Source organism: Callorhinchus milii, unplaced genomic scaffold (assembly GCF_018977255.1).
Source record: "Callorhinchus milii isolate IMCB2004 unplaced genomic scaffold, IMCB_Cmil_1.0 Scaffold1, whole genome shotgun sequence".
Taxonomy (NCBI): domain Eukaryota; kingdom Metazoa; phylum Chordata; class Chondrichthyes; order Chimaeriformes; family Callorhinchidae; genus Callorhinchus; species Callorhinchus milii.
In genome coordinates, this window is record NW_024704742.1 from 126,785,691 (window position 1) to 126,810,865 (window position 25,175).

The 25,175-nt window shown below is 40.8% G+C and overlaps 1 protein-coding gene across 1 annotated transcript in view; it reads right to left on the reverse strand.

Moving 5' to 3' along the window:
- LOC103177885 (protein unc-13 homolog B) overlaps positions 1-25,175 on the reverse strand; it is a 304,211-nt gene that overhangs the window by 23,008 nt on the left and 256,028 nt on the right. The window contains exons 27-34 of the mRNA XM_042335427.1: positions 23,723-23,849; positions 22,803-22,899; positions 21,842-21,985; positions 19,547-19,624; positions 19,007-19,084; positions 14,562-14,650; positions 13,593-13,745; positions 11,526-11,649 (exon numbers count right to left, since the gene is read on the reverse strand). Of these exons, the coding sequence (XP_042191361.1) occupies positions 11,526-11,649; positions 13,593-13,745; positions 14,562-14,650; positions 19,007-19,084; positions 19,547-19,624; positions 21,842-21,985; positions 22,803-22,899; positions 23,723-23,849 (890 nt within the window). The remainder of the gene's footprint in view (positions 1-11,525; positions 11,650-13,592; positions 13,746-14,561; positions 14,651-19,006; positions 19,085-19,546; positions 19,625-21,841; positions 21,986-22,802; positions 22,900-23,722; positions 23,850-25,175) is intronic.

Below are 25,175 nucleotides of genomic sequence, written 5' to 3' on the forward strand. Positions count from 1 at the left end.
TCTACACAAGCACCAGCACAAAGGGAAAGGCAGAGAGTTCCTTCAAACCAGACCAGACCTTCCCTCCTCCTGTGCTCTTGGCTAGTTTTAAATAAATCTGCATTGACGAGAGTCCATTGTAAATCCTTTAAAATCTCAATTTCATCCATTTTGTCTGGAGTGAACCTGCTGGACTAACATGAGCCAGTGACCTCTTCATCACATCCACTCCACAGAACATGGAATCCTAAAATTAAATTCCAATTGCAAGACTCATCCTGGTGGAGAAATCCTATTACCAAAAAACACAAGCTGCAAATCACAAGAAAGAAGCTTGCCCTTTGTGAAGCATTGTTTTACTGAAAAATAATGCAGATTTATTCATGGGATTATACAGAGTGCAAATCTATCAGACACCTTAGATTTCAGTTTGCAATCAGTTATTGATTTTTCTCATCATTTTAAAAATTATGAAAAGATGTATCTACATTTCAGATTCAATTAAATCTTCACATGAACAATACTTTTATAGAACTCATTACAAGAGAGTTTAATCTTTTGATCCTAATCCATGGAGGCAATTATGTGTCACTGAATAAGTCCCTGTAATTAATAATGAGCTAAGTAGAAATAAAAGTTGCCAGTCAGTTCGAATAAAGCTAATTGATACCAAGGATTTGCAGAACAGGTCCAAACTGAACCAGTAATTTGTCTGTCACGACCTTTGATAACCTAATCTAAGTGTCAGTTTCAGTTTTCAATAAAGTAACACTTTTTTAACCCTTCTCCTCAATCTCCAACATTCACCATCTACAGCCAATGACTGACAGACAGTTCTGGCTCTGAGTCTGATTATCCCAGATCAATTCAACTTCAGAAATCTCACTTTCCCATGATGGCTGGGGAAGGTCTGAAATACACCATGAAAGGAACCAGGAAGCATTGCTGTTCCCTACCAACCTGCCCGCTACCTCTGTTCAGCAGATTCCGGCCGGCTCCATGTCTTCCGCCCAACCTGCCCTAAAATCGGTGGCCGGGCTTTCAGCCTCTCTGCCCCCACATTCTGGAATTCCATCCCACATCCCTTTGCCTCGCTTCTTCCCTTGCCTCCTTCAAGGCCGGTCTCAAGACCCTCCTCTTTGATCGTGCCTTCGGTCACCCTCCCACCTCTCTGGTTTCCCTCACCCCTACCCCATCCCGCCCCCATGCTCGGGTCCGACCCCTGATTGTCCAGCGCCTTGGGATGTCCTCCCGACGTGAAAGGCGCTCTATAAATGTCATTTTGTTGTTGTTGTTGTTGAAGTGTACCACTGCATCATTACCACTTCCTTACTCCGTAGAAATGTAATAATAATCCTTGCATTTGATATAGCGCCTTATCACGTCACATATTGTAAAGTGAATTGACTGTATTTTGTATTCTGTGTATTTTATAAATTAAGTTTATGTATTGTAATGACTATAAAGTCCAAACTGGAAATGATCTTTATAACTCAATAAATTTCTTTACATTGGCTGAAGGCCCGGCCACCGATGGTAGGGCGGTTGGGGCGAGGGATATGGAGCAGACCGGAGCCAGAGGAATGGAGAGTACGGGCAAGTAGGTAGGGGGATAGTAGGTCAGAGAGGTAGGAGGGTGCAAGGCCGTGAATGGCCTTGTAGGTGAGGATGATGATCTTGAAATCGATCCTCTGGGGGATGGGGAGCCAGTGGAGGTGAGCAAGGGTGGGAGTGATGTGTTCCCGAAGCCCGGTGCAGGACAGTACACGAGCTGCAGAGTTCTGAATGACCTGCAGCTTGTGGAGGGAGGTGCCGGGAAGGCCGGCGAGGAGAGAGTTCCCATAGTCCAGCCTTGAGGTGATAAAGGCGAGGGCCAGGGTTTCAGCAGCGTGAGGGGTGAGGTAGTGCCGTAGTCTGGCGATGTTCCGAAGGTGATGGAAGGCAGTGCCAGTTGTGGCGTGGATATGAGGAAGAAAGGACAGCTCAGGGTCGAACAGAACACCGAGGTTCCTGACTGCCTTTGAGATGTGGAGAGTGCAGCCTTGTTTTTTTTTTCGCATAATTTTAAGAGAATTTGGATTGAATGTTAGCAAATCATGAAAGTTGTACCGTTGAAGTGGTAAAATTAGTGTAACATCCAGTTTGTGAATTCTGCATTTTGAACAAAAGTATCAAGTTTTAATGCAGTAAGTACTGATTAATAAATGTTAAGACTAAGCAGTTTTTTTTTCAAACTAGCTATTACAAATTGCACTTTTGCATAAAATCAGTCCTCTATTCATAATGATAGTGTTCAGAATATCTAGTCATAACAATTATTTTCGCGCAACATAATAAACAGTACCAATTATAGCATTGCATAGTGTACAGAACAAATCAGATGAAGTAAAGAAAGCACAAGCGTTGCAGAAGTATTTTGAATGTACTTCTTTACTGGGAAAATGAAGTTACCTTCAGTTCCCAGAGGGTTAAAAAAACAAATACAACAGATCTTGCACGAATGATTACTGTGAAACAATCTGTTTTATTTGAAACCTGTGTCATTCTTCCTGCCAAAATGGTATGAGTGCATGACAGCAATAGCAATAAACAGCTGGTCACGGTGACATGCAGGGAAATTAATCTTTCAGCATGAATAAGCCTCATAATCTGGTCAGAGACTCCTAGGATTGAGCAGATCAAGATGATACCCGAAATTATGAAAACCTACGCAATATCTGTCAAAGTTCTGTTGCAATATATAGGTCATACATATTACTGTATTTATAGTGTATTGAAAAATGGTTAGATTTAATCATACCATTCTAATCAAATGAGGTGAATGAACAGCGAAACAATTGGCAACATTACTATACATTCCACAGCAGTTCGTCCAAACACAAATGCAAAACTATTAAAGAAAACAGATTCATAGGCATTGTCTGGAAGATTGTATCGCAACAGGACATCTGAATTGTTCTTAACTTTTATCTCCAGCTATTGTGATTACTCCATAGTTGTTTTTGAATTTTATATAAAATCCTAATTGAAGAAATTAATTTATCCCATTCAGGAAGGGGGAGGAGGTGGGAGCTGAATGGCTTGCTGATAGCGGAAGCTGAATAGCTTGGTTCACGAATGAAATATAGTCACAAAGCACCCATGAAATTGTTCATCAACATGAGCTTCAGAAAAGCATTATTGGATTGTCTGGTGAAGGAGGGTGAACTGGTTACTTTGAATGAAAAACATACTGAAATGTAAAAGCTCAATACTTCTGACAACAAAGATTAAAAAAAATTTTTTTTCTTATGGGCATTAATCATGTTAACAGAAAATTAAGAGCAGGGCATTGAAGTATAGCCTGAAGAATAAAGCACTTAACAGTGGTTGAACAGAGGAATCTTGGGGTACAAAGACACAAATCACTAAACGTGGGACAGCAGGAACAGAAAGATCTCAAGGCAGCAAATTAGCTTCCGAAACTTATAAACTTAAGTGCTGAATATAAAACTACAGATGTTAAGTATAGAGGATATTGGTTGAGTTTCAATTGGAATACTATGTTCAGTTTTGGGCTCTCCATTAGGGAAAGGATGTCAGAGAAATAGAAGGTGCAGAATAGGTTCACAAGGATGAGGCTAGATATGAAACATTATTAAACATATAAAAAGGTAAATTGGGAGGTTTAAACTGGCACAAAGGAGACTGTGAGGGGATATGATAGGTGAAAGTGACAAGTCAGTGTAAAAAGTCTATTTTCTTTTGTTGGGGAAGTGGTGACCAGGAAGCACTGTCTCAGAACTGTTTGTAGCAAAATTAGGGAAGAGGTAGAAAAAATCTCGTATTTACCCGTAAATGGATGCTCACTAGCGAGGGGATGTTGCAGGGTATTGCATGGTGGCGTGTGAATTTCTTACCAGGATAAATGGGGTCTCCTTGGACCTGAATCAGGGCCTAGCAACGGAATGTCAGAATCGAGCCAGCCCTTTCTGGTGGTCTCAGTATTGCAGTTTCTGTACAAATACTACCTACACGTGGAAATTTTCCTGCATCTGGAATGGAACATCGGGGGGACAGTTTGGCAAGAGTCTGCACTGAGGGACTGCTGTAGTTTAACCGGCTAAACCGGCATAGCTTGCCATTGAGAGCACCATTTTATCGCTGTTTGTCCACCAGGACTAAGCACTCCAGTCAGCTACCCCGCATGAACGGCCTAAATCCAAGTTGTTGTTGTTGTTGTTGTTGACAACTCTACCCTTGTGTGTTTTGGCTTGCAGAATTAACAGGAGTTGAGCGTTAGGAATCCTTGTTCCTCGTGACTGGTCTGACCCTCCACATCCTGCCAATGAGCCAGGCTGCCTGATCTGTCATCCATAGTGCCTTTGCACTGTGCCTGGAAAATGTCTCAGGAAAAAGCCTCTGGAATTCTTAAGAGAAAATAGTTAGGGAAATTTCTTACAGAATACCAAGGGCCACTTTGCTTCAGGACATGTGCTGCTTATTATCAGGAATCTGTAAAGTTGACTTCCGCCCAACCCACCTCCATCTCCTACCGCCCCTGGAAAGAAATCTTCCCCCCTCCCTCTCCACTGCCTTGGAGTCATCGGAACTCCTCCCCCTCTGGGCTTCCTCCCACAATAACCTATCCTCCTCGGTCACTCTCCTCCACAACTCCCTCTCCACCGCTCTCTAAACCCTTGCTCCCCTCATTTCCCGAACTGCCTCCTACTCACGGAAGTCACCCTGGTACACCAGCTACCTCCGCTCCCTCAAGGCACAGGCGCGCGCCGCTGAACCCACCTGGCTCAAATCCAATTTAGTGGGAGATCTAGCCTGACCTTATCAAAACTCTGCACTCACCTCCGCTAACTTGTCTTTCTTCTCCAACAAAATCTTGGAGGCCAGGCACAACTCCAGGCTTTTCCATCACCAACCGGCTTCTCCTTTCCACCCCTCTCATACCTTGCCTATCCTCTCCTCCCAACACCAACTGCGAGGAGAAGCTGGACTTCCTCAAAACCAAAGTTGAAGGGATTCGCTTAGCTTTCTCTGCCCTTCCGTCTACTACCCTTCCCCACCTACCCCTCACACCCCTGCCCCTATCCATCCCTCCCTCCACACCTTTGAACTTGTCTCCCTCTCCTCATCACTATAACCCACATTAAACAGACCAACTGCTCCTCGACCCCATCCCTACCTCTCTCCTTACCTCCCAGCTCCACCTCCTTGCCCCTCTACTCACAGATATCATAAACCTCTCCTTGTCCACTGGCACCATTTTCACCTCTTTAAAAATGTCCATCAACACTCCTATCCTTAAAAAACCCTCCCTGGACCCATCCCTACTCTCAAACCAGCACCCCATCTCCAAGGTCCTGGAACGAGTTGTTGCTTCCCAGCTTCACTCCTTCCTCTCCCACCACTCCCTTCATAAACCCCTCGAATCGGGTTTCTGTACCAACCGTAGCACAGAAACAACTTTGGTGAAAGTGACAAACGGCATTTTGTCCATCTGCAACAAGTGCTCCCTCTGCCTCCTCGTCCTCCTTGACCTCTCTACTGCCTTTGACCACTCTATCCTCTTCCACCGCCTCTCCTCTCACCTCAACCTTCATGGTCCTGTCCTTGAATGGTTCTGATCCTACCTCTCACACACCGTCTCCACTTCACCTCCACAAACTGTTTTTCCTCTAGCCCCCGCAATGTCTCATGCGGCGTTCCTCAGGGCTTTGCCCTTGGTCCCCTCCTGTTCAATATCTATATGCTCCCTCTTGGTGACATCATCTGCAGACATGGGGTCAACTTCCACATGTATGCGGATGACACCCAACTCTAGCCCGCTGCCTCCACTCTTGACTTCAGGACCACTGCTGCCCTGACAGAATGTCTGTCAAACATCAAGTCCTGGATGAGAGCTAAGTTTCTACAGTTGAACGTCAACCAAACCGAGGCCCCCTGATTGGCTCCTGTCAGTGCCTCCACACCTCAGGCACTGACAGCATCATCTTCCAAGGATGCACACTCTGGAATCTTGGCGTCTTGTTTGACCCTCAACTATCCTTTCTACTCCACATCCATGACATGACCCGCTCTGCCTTCCCCCACCTCCGCAACATCGCTCGGCTCTGCCGCTGTCTCACACCGCAGGCTGCCGAAACCCTCATTCACGCTTTCATTACATCAAGGCTTGACTATGCAAACTCACTGCTTGTCGGCCTCTCCAACTCCTCCCTCCATAGGCTGCAGATCATCCAGAACTCTGCAGATCTTGTACGCACCAGACTCTGCGACCTTATCACCCCCATTCTTACCTGACTCCACTAGCTTCCCATCACACAGAGGATACAGTTCAAGATCCTGGTCCTCACCCTTAAAGCCCTCCAAGGCCTTGCTCCCCCTACCTCCGCGATCTCCTAACCCCCTACCAACCGGCCTGCTCCCTCCGCTCAGGGGGTTCCGGCGTGCTTCACATCCTCTGCCATCCTTCACTCTGTCCCCATGCTTTGGAACTCCATCCCACAGTCCTCCCTTGCCTCTTTCAAGACCCATCTCAAGACCCACCTCTTCAACTGTGCCTTCGATCACCCTCTTTCCCTCCACCCTCTCTGATCCCAAACCCCAATTCAGGTTCCAAACACTGATTGTCCACCACCTTGGGACATCCTCCCGATGTGAAAGGCCCTAAACAAGTGTAATTTTGTTGTGTTGTTGTTGTTGTTGTAGGTGAACAGAGAGAGAAAGGGAGGAAGGGAGAAAGAGACACACATGTGCAGACACACACACACACATGTAGAGGAGGCAGACATGCACACAAAAAGAGGTAGTGAGACAGAGACCTTAACATTCAGAGAGGGAAAAGAAGTGCGTAAATATATTCTGGTTGATAGTCCACTTGCAGGTAGTAGTAATTTTAAAACCATTCTCCACAGGAATGTAATAAGACATTATCAAACTAGCAAATTTCCAAAGCATGCGACCATTGCAAAAGCAGCAGCTGTGGATAATAAGGTTCATAACCTGCAATGCCAGTAACTAATATCCCACTTAAATACTGTATTTAACAATTTCATTGTTTCCTTATGTCTATGGAAAAGATACATCAGTCACCATGAAACCATACAGATTAAAGTTGCAGGGTTGATTCCTGTGCTGAGTTTGCTCCTCTCAGACCTTGGCAGTCTTTGGAACATGATAATTGTTGTCAGCATCAATGAGTCAAAGAGAAAAACAGCCAGAGTTCCTGCAGTGTAAATGGTGCACCATGGCAGGAAAAGCACCTTGGGAAATAAAATATGTACATCTGTCCCTCTCCTTCTCTGTTGATGCACTTACTTGCCATTTAAGTGTTGTTTTCAATACCACTATATTTTAAAGGTACTTTTCAGATTTACGAACTACTCAAGTGAACGACTCCAAAATCTCTTAACGAAATCCACAGCAATTTAGCATTGCTGGTTGACCACATTGATGGTGGTAGTGCTCAATTTTCCTTGCAGTATAGCTATATGAAGATAGAAGCTAAAACTCACTGACAAAAGTCTGCCTTTCTCCTTTGATCAGACAAAAACGACCAAAGAATAGTGCAGCAATCAAGAATGTAATTCAAACAGGTTACATACTCAGCCATATAATCTATTCCAAATGATTCTGCAAATGTTTTGAATGATTCTGTTCCAATTTTTATTCTATAATAAAAAATAACATTCTCAAATTTATTACTGAAATACAAATTTTCCCAACATAATTTCTGCTGTAGGGGGCATGTCGTGACAGCATATATTTTGAGATTGTATGTTGTTTTACAATTATGAATACAATGGTATTAATAATTGTCTTTCTTATATATAGTAAAATTAAAAAGTAGTTTCTTTGCCAAGTATTTTTGTAAATGTTATTAATTGCAACAAGAGACACAAAAGCAATGGGGCACAAACACAATATACACCTGACAAGTGCTCATTTATCCCAACTATGGTATTAGTTTATGTAATATTCATTCTAAGGATTTATTTTGCAGCAACCACCACTCAGTGTAGTTTGCCTACAGATTTACTGTATTTTTCTCAAATGAAGATTCATAGAAGGTACAGCTCAGAAACAGGTTATTTGGCTCATCCAATCACACCAGTGTTTATACACGAGAAGTGCCAAGAGGAATTATAAAGCTAATTAATGCATCTGTAACTATGATGCAGGATAATCAGATTCCTTATCATGCTTTTGAGACGTCGAGAAGACGTGAAAAGCGCTACATCAAATGCAAGGATTATTATTATTATTAAACAAACATAACTTTGTTCCCAAGATTCCTCAAACCACGGAAGATATCAAATGAAAAAGAGTCTATAACTGCACATAAATCCCTTAAACATGAACCTTTAGGATTTACACGAGTATTTTTGTTCCATGCAGTTGGACATCTACTGCTACTGGGATTAATACGCTATCGAGCCTTCTGTGAAAGAACCACAAACCACAGGACAGAACATCTAAACTACAAGCTGACAATACAAGCACCACCTCAGACACCAGAACTGCAGACGCAGACAGATTAATAGAGCTAGCTGCACTTCGAATCTGCACCATTAACTAAGACAGCGGACAGCTCTACCAGACAAATCTAGACATAGAGACATAAACAGTATCATACTTACAATCATCTGTAAAAACCAGCGAGCAGAGCAATTAAAAAAAAAGCCATCAGTGAATATAAAGCTAGCATTTTCTGGTTATGCATTATGACAAACCAGAGAGATACGAGTTACTATAATAACAAACGCTTCAGAAAAAAATTGAAATCCAAGATCTATAAAAAAAATTAGAACATTCTAAAACAAATGAAATATATAATTCCTTCTTGAAAAATAAAGTTACAGGCTTATTCATGGAACAAACAAACATGAAATTAAAATCCTAGATTATTAATCATGGGAATAAAACACTTCATTCAGTATTCAGTGAGCAGTGAACGCAACAGTATTTCTGAGGAGAAAAAGTGAATTCAGGTTGCTGGCTCCACTTTAGTGCCTGTATATAATACAGTTATAATAGGTTATTGGTAGCACACCATCTATACTGTACTACATGCACTGCAGGTATGCTATAGCAAACAGGACAAAGGTTCTCACAACCAAGAACTGACTATTCACAAATTGGGAAATTGCAATTTCCAGACACCCAAACTTTTCAGATGGGCTGGTTGAATATAGGTTATCTCAACTGCTCCTCGTACACAATGATCCCAAAATATCATAGCCAAAGTTTTTCATGAGCAAAATTTTGTTCATCTTGCCAAAACCCAAATGAAACAGAAACATTTTTTTCTCTGGTATTTGTGAACTTCCTTTGTTTTCCTCCTTTCAACTCTGCCTTGAGCCAAGTGTCCTCTGAGCAAAGGAGCTGCTCCACGCTACTTTTACGCAGTATTAGAGGTTCCCTGACTGGCATTCCATTTCTCAACAACGGCATTCTCTGAAGTGTACCTTTTTAAAAAAAATACACTTTAAATGTTGCAGAATATATACTTTTCAAATACATCTAAAACATGTTGCCTTATCAACTTGTTGCAGTTTCCATAGAACGCTCTGAATACAGAAATCTATTTAGCCACTTCAGCTGTCATTAAAACCCAATATGTGCATTACAGTCTTTAAACCCTTTGCTGTTGCATTTTTTCCCCAACAATAGCACTCACTCATGGTATAATTATCTGTGGTGTTACCAATCTGTCACAAATTTTAGTACACCCAGAGGGCTAAATTTCAATAGTTATAAAATAGCTCATAAACATTGAATTCCTGTCTACTCTTTCTCTTGAATTGTCATCCTGGGAACAATTACTCAATAAACTTCATCACCAATTCCAGCAAACAGATATTACAGCCACACTGAAACTGTCACTTGCTAGAACAAATTAGATTACACAATGGCAATGTATACTTTTGTAACCACTGGGGTAAATCAGACCAATTGAAAGAACTGCACAGAAGGTTAAAAAGTTTATATACTGTCCAAAATAAGTCCCGAGCTTATGCCAGTCATAATATATTCATTCTGCTTCCAAAGATATCATCTTAAGGGTGTTCATCAAAACAGACTACTAGTTATACTATAAATAATCATCTACTTCCCAGTTTAGTGCATGCTGGTTGCTTATGCTTGTCAGTCTTTTGAATGGAACTACCAATTTGGTGGTTAGATTTACCATAGAAGAGTAATTTGGTGGTGTGGACTTGAACCAAAAATAGCTGGATTGGGAATAATTAAATTACTAGTCTGTTCTTATTGGCAGGCAGGAAAGCTTAGCTGTAAGTGGGCTGGAATTGAATCTAACTCTTGAGTTTAAAGAACCATGTTTCAAGAAATTGCACGATATAGCCCAGCCCTGTACCTGTGTGAAACAATTCATTATTTTCTTAATCGGCCTTGTAACTCAGTGGTCAGAGCACTTGCCTTGCAAGCGAGATACCTGGATTCAATTCCAGGCAGAGTGAAACTTTGGGCAAGTTTCCTTACTCCACACAGAGCCTAATAATAATCCCTCCAAAACAAAACAATAATAAATTGGTCATTTTCAATCCACGACCATTTGTGGGACACTGCTGTGCGCAATTGGCTGCTGCGTTTCGCCAACAAATATACAGTCAATTCACTTTACAGCATATTCTGTGAAGTGCTTTGAGACATCTAGAAGATGTGAAAATCGCTATATCAAATGCAAGGATTATTATTATTATATTATATACTCAGTCTAATATGCCCATCATTCTCTCTACTATTGGTGTCATCAGTGTCAAATGTTAGATTGCTGTAATTTCCAAGGAGGCGCTAAAATGCATTACACAGAAGCATCTTTCTAGAATTTTTTTTTACTTTTACTTTACTTAATGTTTAAGTTATGTTGTAAAGAGTACAATTTATTTATGTGGTTAAAATATCTATTATTTAGAATTGTGTCTTACACTCCACAGAACCAAACATTCAAACACTGAATTTGAACACCAGTTTGAATAAACATTTTGCTTCCTCTTAAAACATGGCAGCAGTTTGCAAGTCAGTAGAACAATTAGAGAATGACTCTGGCTTGTTCGTAAATGTAATAGCCTTGAGTTCACAGTCATTGAATGAGAAACTCCTTTTATTAGCTCAAACCTTCAAGAGACTGCAGGATATTGTTTTTCTAAGCTGTTCCAAATTTCAATTCAATTTTAAAACACACATTAAGAACTATTTTCTCACAAAAATTAAAACTAGCATAAAATCTACCAACGTGTTGATCTAAACTGCTCAACACTAATTTCTTTTTGGGGTTTGATAACAGACTTCACTAGTAGTCTAACAGCTGACACTATTTTATGAGCCATAGACCTAAGCCATGGTATATGGCTTCTGCACTCCATTATTCTAGGTTGACGTTTACCTGTCTGTGCACAGATTATCAGCACCAACTAATCAGGTTTAGGAACAAGGATGATACTGGAAAACATTTAAACATCATGATAGCAATGCAGTTTTTCAGTTGCAAATATTAAAATCCTTTGTGAAAAACGACTGAAGCTACTCACCGATTGATCAATTAGGGGAGGCAACACAATCGTCTTTTCTATTGTGTTAACTACAATCTTCCACAGTTCCTTGAGAACTCTCTTCAGCACAGTCTTTTCACAGACTTTAGCAAATAATGTCAGACTGCAAAGCAAAAAGGTTACATTCAGTAAATCAGTTGAAATTGATTTTCCATCTGCTGGATGAAGCAGACTGCAGTAAAAGACATTTACAGAAAACCAATATGATTAAAAATATTACTTGTCTTAATTTTATTCGGTTTCTTCACCTTCCCACCTCTAAAACGTTTTGCTTCAAGAGTGATGTAAGATCTGGGTCAGAACTAATCAATGGCCGTAACACTTCTGTTGGATGTTAGGTAATGTGACCCACATTTGTGCTGCAGGAAAGTACTCTTGTCTTCCTCTCTCCCAGAGGTGAAAGAACTGATTCAGTATAGATTATGTGACTACATTGATCCACTGCTTTAAAAGGAATTGCACACTAATGAGCTGACATTCTGGTCAGCTTTACCTGTGGAGTCTTTGGGATGCGTGATTATAATGAGAAAATTATATTCACGTCCAATGCTGCAAAAGGCACGAGGTGAAACTTGGACCATAATTTTAGCCTAACATTTGGTTAAAAACAGGATCAAAGGATATCAGGAAAACTAGACAGAGCTGATAAAATACCATTTCCCCGGACCTGTGGAATTTTAAATTAAATCAGAGCTACATGATGTTCCAGAGTTTTCATTTCATGGCTTCCGAAGGCCAGGGAGAAAGTTCAGTTTTATTCACTTGGAAGCTTTACCTGTGAACATTCACTTGCCTCAAGTAATGATTTAAATGAAAGAGAATCCACGGCAGCTAAATTAAATATCATCTGTTCTAAAGAGTGGGATGCAGACTGATATGCCAAATGTGAAAACTACTGAATTGCATTAACATCGAAAACCTTTACAAAGAAAGAATTAAAGGAAAGATAAAAATATTGAAATAGCAAAAACTATAGTAAAAAAGTTCTTAAAGGAGCATTACTATTATTGAACTTTAGCAATTTTTAAAAGAAATTCAATGACTTAAAACATATACAGTCAATCCACTTTACAGAATATTCTGTGAAGCGCCTGTGAAACGTCTCAACAATGTGATAAGGTGCTGTATCAATTATTATTAATATTAATAATCCAATTTCCCTACCGTTCCTCCATATCCCTTAAGATGCTTACTTTCCATATATCTATCCATCTCCCTTTTAAACGCTCCAATCAATTCTGCATCTAAAGTCTTTGGGCAAGTCTGTACTTTCCATATTTTTCACAACTGTATACATGAAGAATTATCTTCTAATCTCACATCATATCACTTGATCTCCATTTGTAAGAATACGTCCCCTTGTTCTGGATCCCTCCACTAGAGTGAATCTCATTATCTATTTTGTCAATTCTCCTCTTTATGTTAAAGACATCAATCACAGTTAAAATGATTCAAGGTTGTTCTCTTTTCAGAAAGTGACAGTTCCTCTTTGATGGAACCAATGTACATTGAAAAAAAGTTCCAAAAATTGCCAAGTTAAGTTATTATTCATAAACAATAACAATATCTGCATTTGTTTTATAGCACCTTTCACATCAGGAAAATTATAATAATACTTGCATTTGATATAGCGCTTTTCACGTCTTCTAGACGTCTCAAAGCGCTTCACAGAATATGCTGAAAAGTGAATTGACCATATATTTGTGGGTGAAACGCTGCAGCCAATTGCGCACAGCAGTGTTCCACAAACAGTCGTGGATTGAAAATGACCAATTTATTATTGTTTTGGAGGGATTATTATTAGGCGTGTGGAGTAAGGAAACTTGCCCAAGGTTTCACCCTGCCTGGAATTGAACCCAGGTGTCTTGCTTGCTGAGCTACAGTGTTTACTGCAAAGAAGCAAAGAACATACTTTGAAAGTACTTCACAGGATTCCCTGTAAAGTGTATTTTTCTAAAGAGCAGAACATAATTATCAAAAAATGGTATAGTCACTGGTTGGAAATATCTATGAAATATCTGGCCTGCTTTACTCCTCACTACTCACTTGCCATCCAGGAAGTCCATTAATGGTCCAAGCACATTGTCAGCATCCTGAGCTACACTGTTACGAGCTGTAGCCGGTACATTTCCAGTGCCTTTGACCTGGCTCAGGATATCTCCCATCTGTTTCACACATTCATCAAGACGAGGCTGGAAGCTACAGAGTAACAAAATAAGCACCGTTCCATGAAAGGATTGGAATGGTCAAAAGTTAATCAAAAGGTCCCTGAAAGCCGCTATTCGGAAGCTTGGACAAACCACGACTATCAAGAGATTATCAGAAACAATAACAAATCTGTGTTTTACAGAAATAAATCATCAAAATTAATGCATAAGAGGTCATTCAGCCAATCAATCCTACAATTATGCAACTTCCTCCATGGGAACTAACATTCGAATTACAATTTCTTGCTCTTTCCTTGCGCTCTTGTTTTTCTTCAAACACTCATGCAATTCCCTTATAAATTATCGATTGGGATTCAGAAAAACCTTTGGCTAAATAAATAGAATACTATTCATTTCTTTAATTATTCTTTAAAATGTTCATATAATCAATTACATTTTAGGACAGGAAGCTGTTCAGACCACTGTGTCTGTGCCGTGCTGGATTCCCACTAGAAATCTATCTCTTAATACCACTCTCTGCTCTGATCCCACTTACGCATACTGTTCTCAGTCAATGTGAAACCAATCATAACACACATAGAGGAAAAGCAGTTCTGTTGATTTTATATTGAATTTGTTTCGATTTACATATAAAAGGGAATTTTTATTCCATTTTATCCGTTGCTGAAGTGAATAATTAAATCAGTTTTTAATTTTGAAAGCAACACAAGAAAAACAAATGTAAACAAATTTAAACGCTGTGGAAATGCAATGCAATTTACATTTCATTTGTGCCTTTAAGTCAGGAGGACATGCGTTTTGAGATAGGCAGACAGGTAAAAATAGTCAAGAGTTAAAGATTGCTTACCTAACACCAAACACATCACTGAGTTCATCCAGAACATTGTTCAATTTCACTTGCAGCTCTTTTAACGTGCCACTCGCCTCAGGATCCAGCTGTAATAAAAGATAAAGCTCCAAGTTAGTATAACTGTCTAGCAATACATTTCTAATGATACCAAAATGTAGACACCTATTTGAAGAATATTAAAATTAAAGGCATTGAAAATAAGCACTGGACCAGGGATGGGAAGAAGCTCTTCCATGATGAGTGAAAAAAATGTTCCCCTCAAATAACATGACTTAGATTCATATATGAATGTAAGTAAGCTTGGAAGAAGAAAACCATTTGGTCCATCAAATCCTTTTGAACTCCTCCCACATTTGTTAATAGTCCTTCCTCTCCCAAACCTTGAAACACAGATGTTAATACATTTCATGAAGTATCTTATCATTTCAGTTTGAACATATTCCTGCGACCTCCAATTCTGTTCTCAAACAGATACTTATAGACTTCTTTTTATGAAGAAGTTACCGATAAAGCATCAAATGCTTTTATTGGGAGTCTTTAACAAACCTCACATCTGGACTTTGAGCTCATAGTCTAAGTGGACTCCCTACTAACCTGCCCGCTCTCTCCGTTCAGCGGGCTCCAGCCTACTCCATGTCTCCCGCCTGACCCGCCCTAAAATCGGTGGCCGGGCTTTCAGCCTCTCTGCCCCCACACTCTGGAACTCCATCCAACGGTCCGGTCCCCTCGCCTCGCTTCCTCCCTTGCCTCCTTTAAGGCCGGTCTCAAGACCCTTCTCTTCGACCGTGCCTTTGGTCTCCCTCCCACCTCTCTGCCTTCCCTCACCTCTACGGCACCCCTCGCCCATGCTTGGGCTCCGACACCTGACTGTTCAGTGCTTTGGGATGTCCTCCCGACTTGAAAGGCGCTCTTTAAATGTAATTTTGTTGTTGTTGGACACTCTAATGCAATGCTGGAGAGCGCTCATTGTCAGAAGTGCTGTCCTTCAGATAAAACTTAAAAAACGAGGTTCCCGTCTGCCTGTTCAAGTGGATGTTAAAGACCCAGTGTACAGTTTGATTGTTCAGTTTTGATTTGTATAGTGCCTTTCACATCGGGATATCGCTATGCACAAATTGGCTTCTATGTTTGCCTACAAATACACAGTCACTACATTTTACAGAAACATTCTGAGGTATTTAAGAGACATGATATACTAAAATCAAGGATAATTATTATCACATATTAACAAATCTCTGTAAAAAGAATCTACTTAATCATCCAACTGAGAAGACTACCTATTATGGAATGTGTAGGTTGTTGTTCCAATTGCTTCTTCATTTTCACCAAGGTGTAAAAATTGCAGACATACAACTGCAATCTTTAATCAGCAAAAATCAGTGGCACTGTAAAGTAGGTCATCAATTGCTATTGGGAGCAAGAGTGCTTGAAGTTTAATAATTTGCTGCAAGTCTTAAGAATAATGATGACAAGCTTTATTTTGCTGTAAAAAGTTATTTAGCACAGCTCCAAGGGTAATAACGTCACTTTTATTTTACTGAAACATTTCTCAGAAGTGTATTTTATGTGTGGGTTATCTATGCCTCTGACTGCTAGCAGGTCTATGATTTTCACATCAATGCTGAAAATTCATTGTCGCAATAAAAGGTATTCAAACATCAAGATTGCTTTATTTCTGTAATATGAATCCCAGCTAGCTCACAAAATACAAAGCAAATTAAAATAAAAATGGCTCCCCATCCCCCAGAAATGGATTCAAGATCCTCATCCTCACTTTTAAATCCCTCTTTCTTGTGGATAAAGGGATTAAGGAATATGGGGATAAGGTGGGTAGGTGGAGTTAGAATAGATCAGCCATGATCTTATTGAATGGCGGGGCAGGCTCGAGGGGCCAAATGGCTCCTGCTCCTAATTCTTATGTTCTTATGTTCTACAATCTTGCCCTACCTCTGTGACCTGCTAAAACCTTACCAATCCACCCGCTTCCCCCGCTTGGTGGGCACTGGCCTGCTTCATGTCCCCCACCACCCCCACCATTGGTGGTCAGACATTCAGTCTTTCTGCCCCCATCCTGGATTCCCTTTGTCTAGCCCCTTTCCTCGTCTTCTTCATGATACATCTCAAGACCTTACTCTTTGACCGTGCCTTCAGTCATATTCCCACTCCCAACCCCTTGCCCCCTACCTGCCATAATCCAACCCACAGCTCAGGTGCAAACTCTCAACTGTCCAGCATTTTGGAACGCCCTCTTGATGTGAAAGACTATATATAAATCCAATTTTGTAATTGCCGTTAAACTGTGCTACCCATCCTTTTTTTTGCTTATTTGTTTTCTGTCCTTTTTATTATTTGTTTTTGCTAATTTATCCAGGTCTGGGTTTGCAGACATTAAAAAGTTAATTAAATTCCTGAAATTTCACATCAATAAAGTTAGTGACAGATCTCAGTACCACGGTACAAATGATATGAATTTTTCCTTACTCTCGGATTTTAAAATATCCAAAGCATTTTTTTTTAAATCCTGCTTTCTCAATTGAGTGGAAACAACAACAAAATTACATTTGTAAAGCACCTTTCATATCGGGAGGATGTCCTAAGGCGCTGAACAATCAGGGATCAGGACCCAAGCGTGGGGACCAGGGTTGGGATGAGGGAGCGCAGAGAGGGTAGGAAGGTGGCTGAAGGCATGGTCAAAAAGGAGGTTCTTGAGTTGTGCCTTGAAGGGAGCAAGGGAGAGAGCAAGGCGAAGGGATTGTGGGATGGGGGTCCAAAGAGTGGAGGCAGAGAGGCTGAAAGTCCGGCCTCCGATGGTAGGGTGGGAGACCTGGAGCATGCCGGAGCCTGCTGAGCGGAGGGAGTGGACAGGTTGATGGGAGGGGTCAGCAGGTCAGAGATATAGGAGGAGGCGAGGCCGTGGAGGTCCTTGAAAGTGAAGACGAGTATTTTGAGCTCTATCCTCTGAGGGATGGGGAGCAGTGGAGCCGGGCGAAGGTGGGGATGATGGGATCACGGAGCCTGGTGCGGGAGAGGACATGAGCTGCAGAGTTCTAGATGATCTGTAGCTTGTGGAGGGAAGAGTCGGGGAGGCCGACAAGGAGGGAGTTTCCGTATTCGAACCTTGAGTTGATGAATGCATGCATGAGGGTTTTGGCGGCCTGAGGGGTGAGGCAGTGGCGGAGTCGGGCAATGTTGCGTAGGTGGGGGAAGGCAGAGGGTGTCATGGCACGGATATGGGGGAGAAAGGAAAGTTGAGGCCTCATTTGCACTATTTCTTTACCAATTTCTCAATAAGAAATACGTAATTATTGAATTTGTTCAATAATTTGCTGATAATAATAATAATAATAATCCTTGCATTTGATATAGCGCTTTTCACGTCAGGAGGACGTCCCAAAGCGCTTCACAGAACACACTGTAAAGTGAATTGACTGTATATTTGTGGGCGAACGCGGCAGCCAATTGCGCACAGCAATGTCCCACAAACAGTCGTAGATTGGAAATGACCAATTTAATTATTGTTTTTGGTTTTTTGGAGGAATTATTATTAGGCGTGTGGAGTAAGGAAACTTGCCCAAGGTTTCGCCCTCTGCCTGGAATTGAACTCAGGTCTCTCACTTGCAAAGCGAGTGCTCTAACCACTGAGCTACAGGACTCCACAATGAATGAATGAATGCATTCTTTAAAACACAACGTCTTTTACCATCTCATCCAAAAGAAAACGCAGTGCTCCCTACGTGAAAGGTGCTATATAAACACAACTTGCAGTTCCATGTAGGAATTGTTTTTAAATGTTCAGGCCTTCATGGTGAAAATGGACCTACACTCTCCCATCATCAAAGCTCACTGCTAATCCTATTGATTTTGCTGATCCCATGGCTCGTCAGCAATGCTAATTTTGCAAGTGAAGTGCTGTATTCTGAAGTTTGTGTTACAATGTGCTCTTATTTCTCAGGGGTTTAAAATCATGGTGGAAATTGTGGTTGTCTTGGTCCACTGTCTAACCAAACAAGTTATAAAAATAATAATCCTTGTATTCAATATGGCGCCCTATCGCGTTGTTGAGACGCGCCTGAGAATTGAACCCGGGTTCTCTCGCTTGTGAGGTGAGTGCTCTAACCACTACGTTCAAGGACTCCAGTTGTACAAAAGCATGCAAAAATGACAACCAGAAGGGTTAAACTTCCAGTTGCTTGGTCCACACTGATGCCACTTCCCACATGTTGTGTGCTCCCAGGAAATGAGACACTCTTTAATAACTGAATATGCTCATCAGCATCAGAAGCTCGGTATACTGGGCTTCCAGTTAGCACAGATCTACAGGAGACCCACACTCTAAGTGAGGCAGATCTCTATTGAAGCGTGCTACAACAGGTTCCCAAATACTTTGCAGCATCATCAAAAACTGGTTTCCATAGTGAAGAAATGAGTGAATTGAATCTCACCTCTTTCCCACCCATGGCTTCAAACATCTTCTCCAGCTGAACTCTCAGTTGTTGTACATTGTTCATCAGAATGCAAGGCTGGAGGAAATGAAGCACAAATATGAATCGTTAACTCAAAAAGTTCAATTTTTTTTAAGATCAAATCAACATTCAGTGTTATGTAGCAACATATGAATTAGTGCTTTAATGGCTCAAACTGTACTCAGTTAATATTTATTCTGCTCAGTATTGTATAGCAATAAAAAAACTTCAAAACTTAACTGGATAATATGACACTTCAAAAATGAACATCAATTTAATAACTTTTTAATCTATTGTAACATTCTAAATATTACCATAAATTGACACGTGAATCATCACTGGAAGACTGAAATAAAATTCTGAAAAATGTTATACTTAGAAATCTTGTTTCTATTCTATACAATAAAACTTGGACAAGACAATGTTAACCTCATTTACTGTGTGAGTTCTGAAGTGAAATGCTATTGAAAAAACCTGAAATGTAGTGAAGAATTATTTAATTGAAGAAACAGTAGTTACCAGCGTCTCCTTGGAGCAGTAGGACTGAAAATTCTTGGTGATAATGTCAGCGTACTGCAGCAACACTTTGCCCATTGTCTATCAAAAGGAGAAAAAGCGAATCTGATGAATTGTCCATCATTTCTGCAATGGGTCAGTCGGGAGCAATGTACAATAAAAAGCACTTACCATTTATATAGTGCTTTTCATGTCACAAGTACATTCCTAAACATTTCACCATGGGCTCAGTTAGAAATGAATTGAGTGTTATAACTATTGTACACTAGGTGAGCAGCCAATTCATTTACATTACAGGTCAATCTGGGTGTGGAAGGAATATAAACTAGCAAAAAGTTCTTTGAAATAATGGTGGAGATGGTCCCTTTATGGCCACCTGCATTACAACAACAACAAATTACACTTGTATAGCGCCCTTCACATCGGAAAGACATCCCAGGATGCTGGACACTCAGGGATTTGGGACACAAGCTGGGATTTAGGGTCAGAAATGGTGGAGAGCAGAGTGGGGGTGGGAGGGTGGCCAAAGGCACTGTCGAAGAAGGACTTTAGATAACAACAACAACTTGGATTTATATAGTGCCCTCCACGTCGGACTGTGTCTCAGAGCGCTTAGACGGATCTTGAAGGAGGCAAGAGAGGGGGTGAGGCAAAGGGATTGCGAGATAGAGTTCCAGAGTTTAAGGGACAAGACAGAGGAACATTAACTAATCATTCAAATCGAAGGGATGATGATTTGGAATGTGTTTTTAATTTAAAAAATAATCTGATTTAATAGTGTATGTTATGCAGGCAAATGCGACAAAATTCACAATGCATCATCAATATAACATGCTTCTATTGTTCTGTTACCAATCTAAACCATGTTTTAAGAAATCTGTTTTAGCGTACTGCAATCACATGATTATAAAGGAAATGATTGTGAATAGAGTGTTATATGAAACATGCCACTCTGGGCCTGAAATTGGGCTGGGAAAATTTAATTACTTTTCAAAATAGATTCCAATTATTCTGGGTCATGTGAGATGATCAAATGAATGTATCTAATTACCTCTGGATACCCAACTTAAACACCACATAATCTTGAACTGAAACATGATTGTGTATTGAAAGGCTCATGACACATTGAGGCAGTGTAGAGCTGATGAACCTAGGTCTTGAGCTATGTTGAGTTTCTGATCTCAATCCCACCATAGTAAGGCTGTGCTTGCAGACATAGCTGCTTCTCTGCAGGAACAGAATATCAAACCAATGGTCAACTCAAGCACAGCTCTGTTGGGACTTGATAACAAATGGATACAGGGATTGAAATCCACTCGTTGTTGAGTGTAGTGATTAACACAAGTGTTTATAATGGTATTTTTCAATTTTAATAATAATAATCACATTTAATATTTTAAGTGCACGCTGTCAAACTTAAATAGTGGCAAGTGGAATCATGCTAATAGAAATGTATTACAACAGCAACTTGGATTTATATAGCGCCCTCTCAGAACGCTTCACAGTAACGGATCCCAGGGCGGAGTCAGGGGGATGAGGAGGAAGGTGACCAAAGGCGCGGTCGAAAAGAAAGGTCTTCAGCCAAGACCTGAAAATAGGAAGAAAGGGGGCGAGGTGAAGGGAGTGAGGAAGGGAGTTCCAGAGCCTCGGAGCATAGTGGCTGAAGGCATGGCCGCTGATGGTGGAGCGGAGGATTCGGGGAACAAGGAGGAGGGCAGACCCGGTGGAGCGAAGGCAACGGACACTGTTGTGAGGAGAGAGGTGGTCAGAGAGGTAGGTGGGTGTAGAGGAGTGGAGGGATTTGAAGGCAAGCGTGAGGATCTTGAAGTCGAGGTATTATGGAGGTCTGGAGAGGAATTCTTCAGCCAAATCTTTCTCAGACTGAAAATCCACAGTCTGAGAGAGCATAAACAGTCTTTGAAACAAAAAGGACGGAAAATACAATTGAAAAAAAACCTTCCCAAAAACAATTTTAACTTATTTACTCTGATTTTTTCTGCCCTTGTTCAAGCTTCCACTAATGTATGTGGCTCTTAATTTACTGCCAGGACATTCACAAAAATGACTAAACAGTCAACAGCAATCGTTTTGTGACTTGTTCTATATGAACTAGAAGGTCACACGGTTGATGCTGAGTTAGCTGATCCCAAACTACTTGACATTTTGTCTCAATTTGCATTAATTTCCATCTGCCCTACCTTACAAGAGCTGTAAAATACTGACAATTTGTAGCTGGTATAACGTTGAAGCTAAAAACTGATGCCTCAGCTTGTGAAACGCTTGGGAAGGAGTGCCTACCTTAGCAAACCTTCTCATGTAATGAGCAACAATAACTGGATCAGGACATTCGAGTTTCTTGATGATCTCGAAGCTCTGATTTAATTGTGTGAATACATCCACCACCGAGCAGGAGAACAGAGCATGCTCCGAGGTTTGCTGAAACTGTGGGTACAACAGTGAGTCAATCAAAACAGCTCAACACTGGAAAACATACACTTCAACAACAAAAAGCCAAGTGCCTGATGAAAATTATTGTTTTACTAGCTGCACAAATTGATTACTCTTACCAGAACACAGAAATTTACAGGAAAGGAAACCATCATTGTGATCCACCTCCCAGTCCCAAAGTTATTATTTTTTAAAAAAAGTAATAGGAATTGTATTGTTTTACAATCACTTAAGTTCAGTTTTGTGGCCCAACATGAATTTAGATTTATTGTTCTGGTGACTTGTGATGTTCTTTTAGCATAGTTAAGTCAAAGGCAAATCACCTTCTTGTGACGTATCAGGTTACTTAGTTTTCTAGAATTGGCGCCCAATTAAATTAGAAAACAAACTGAATTTCCATCTTTTTTACAATATGCTTCATGGAAACACTTTTGCTGAAGCAGCACCGTGCTTTCTCCTTCTTCCCTTTGGAATAGTACACTGCATTGGCTCCCAGCAGGAAAAAGAGCGATCTTTCATCAAGGCCAGTTATGAGGATGGCTTGAGGTGTGCAGCATTACAGAAAGGAAACAAAGGTACTTGGATTCCCAGGCTAAGAATTACCATGTACATAACACAGGGCTCAGCATCTTATTCTTTGATACTGCGTAAAGCATTGAGATTGTATGTTCAAGACACATCAAAGGTTTCCAACAAGAAGTCTTTGAGGTTGAATTCACATCAGAATTTCTATGCCAAATTCTCTTTTTGTTTAACATAATTTTGCCTCAAATAAAGAATAGTGAACAAGTCTAATCTGTTGAATACATACCCCATCCTTTTTATCTCTTTCAAGAGCTCCATGTAAGAACTCCAGTGAAACCTCCTCATTTTCATCCAACCACTGCATTACAAACTGTTCAAACCATCTATATCAAAGGAGATACTGTCAGCATTAATATGCAAGGAAACAGCAGATCATATCAAGCTGAGTTGATATTACTACCTGGCAACCAAATAAATTGAGCAAAAACACAATGAACACCAACAAAAATGTTACACTGTTGGAGATGTAGTCTGCATGGCTCTCTCTGCCCAGAATAATGATGAAAATAATGTGGTGTGCTTACACGATATTGCAGGCATATATTATTGCTGAAGCTCATTAACAAATTATAGATTTTCATACTAAATCCTAATATTGTCAATCATTAAAACTGCCTGGCATTAAAACACACCAGATAATGTATCCTTCTATTTATCTCATTTTACTCTTCTTTCCTTCAAAGAAAACCTAAATTCAGCTACAATTCACGCAGCATGGAAAAGAGATAATTTAATAAATGGGTTATAATTTCAGGATTTTTTTTAAACAATGTTTTCACCTATTATCAAACCTTGTAGGAATATGGAAACAGGAATAGGCCATTCAGCCCCTCAAACCTGTTCCTCGATTCTATTAGACCATGGCTGATCTGCACCTCAACTCCAAATGTGTCCTTATAAGCACTGCACTTTTTTTCTGCAGTTTATATACAGTATATGCTTTAACATATAGTCAAGTGGAAAATAATTTGATTTTTTTTCCCGTAATGAAGAGTATAATGGAACTTAATCTTTTGTTGCTGTCATACATTATCCATGTGTTTTTTTCTCTGCTCCACAGATGCACACTTCTATTATAGGAGGCTATTAAATGGACTCCTTAATGCGTTTCTTCTAGGTGTCATTATTAGTCTTAAGAACACTTACGATGGATATTCAGGCACAGTGCCTTTGATAGCTGGAAGATCTTGGACATATTCATTATAAAGCCATTTCACTTTGAAGTGCAAATTCATGTAGTCCGCACTTTTACACAGTCTTTGCTTCTCATGCTCTGAGGACAAAGACATAAAAAGGCCACATTTTAACCAGTAATTACATGTATATTGTCCTCATACCCATCTTCTTTGTATCATGCTATTCATTGTGAAAACTAGAACAGAATCATTAAATGAATTATTAAAATGAAGGATTAAAATACGAGCAAGAAATTAATACAGCATTTCATGAAAAGCAACCAAGATTATATTAATTCTCCGCAGTGCATTTATAGATTTATAAATTAGTTAAAACAATCATCAGATTATGAGAACATTAAGATGGATTGTACATTTAATATCAACATGGTGCAATTGGTTAATCTACATTTAAATGGAAACAATACAATAGATAACAAAATTTAATTAAAAAGTGCCTTTCACATCAGGAGGACATGCCAAGGCGCTGAATAGTCAGGAATTAGGGCTCGAGTGGGGTTGGGGAGGTGGGGGGAAGGATTGGGATTAGGGAGCGTGGAGGGCAGAGAGGGTGGCCGAACGCACGGTCAAAGAGGAAGGTCTTGAGGCGCCTTTAAAGAGGCAAGGGAGGGAGCAAGGCGAAGGGAAAGTGGGATGTAGTTTCAAAGGGTGGGGGCAGAGAGGCTGTAGGCCCAATCGTCGATGTGGGGGGGGGGGGGGGGGGCTAGGCAGGGGACATGGAGCAGGCCGGAGCCTGCTGAATGGAGGGAGCGGACAGGTTGCTAAGGGGTTAGCAGGTCGGAGAGGTAGGAGGGGGCAAGTCCATGGACGGCCTTGAAGGTGAAGACCAGGATCTTGAACTTTATTCTCTGTGTGATGGGAAGCCAGGTGAGGACGAGAATTTTGAACTCGATCCTCTGAGGGATGGGGAGCCAAAGGAGCCGGGCGAGGGTGGGAGTAATGGGGTCACGGACCCTGGTGCAGGAGAGGACATGAGTTGCAGAGTTCTGGATGATCTGCAGCTTGTGGAGGGAAACGTTGGGAAGGCCGACAAGTAGGGTGTTGGCATAGTCGAGCCTAGATATAATGAAGTCATGTATGAGGGCTTCAGGGGCCTGAGGAGTGAGGCAGTGGTGGGGTCGGGCAATGTTGCGGAGGTTGGGGAAGGCAGAGCGGGTCATGGTACAGATGTGGGGGAGAAAGGACAGTTGAGGATTGAACAAGATGCTTAGGTTCCTGACTGGCTTGGTGAGGTGGAGTGTGCATCCATGGATGCTGATGCTGTCAGTGTCTGAGGTGCGGAGGCACTTCCTTGCGGAAACCTTCTTTAACAGAATTAGAGACGGTCCTTATGCAAGTCTGCAAAATAGTTAATACTTTACAGGGATAAAATGGATTAATTTAAGCTTGTTACTTTCATGATT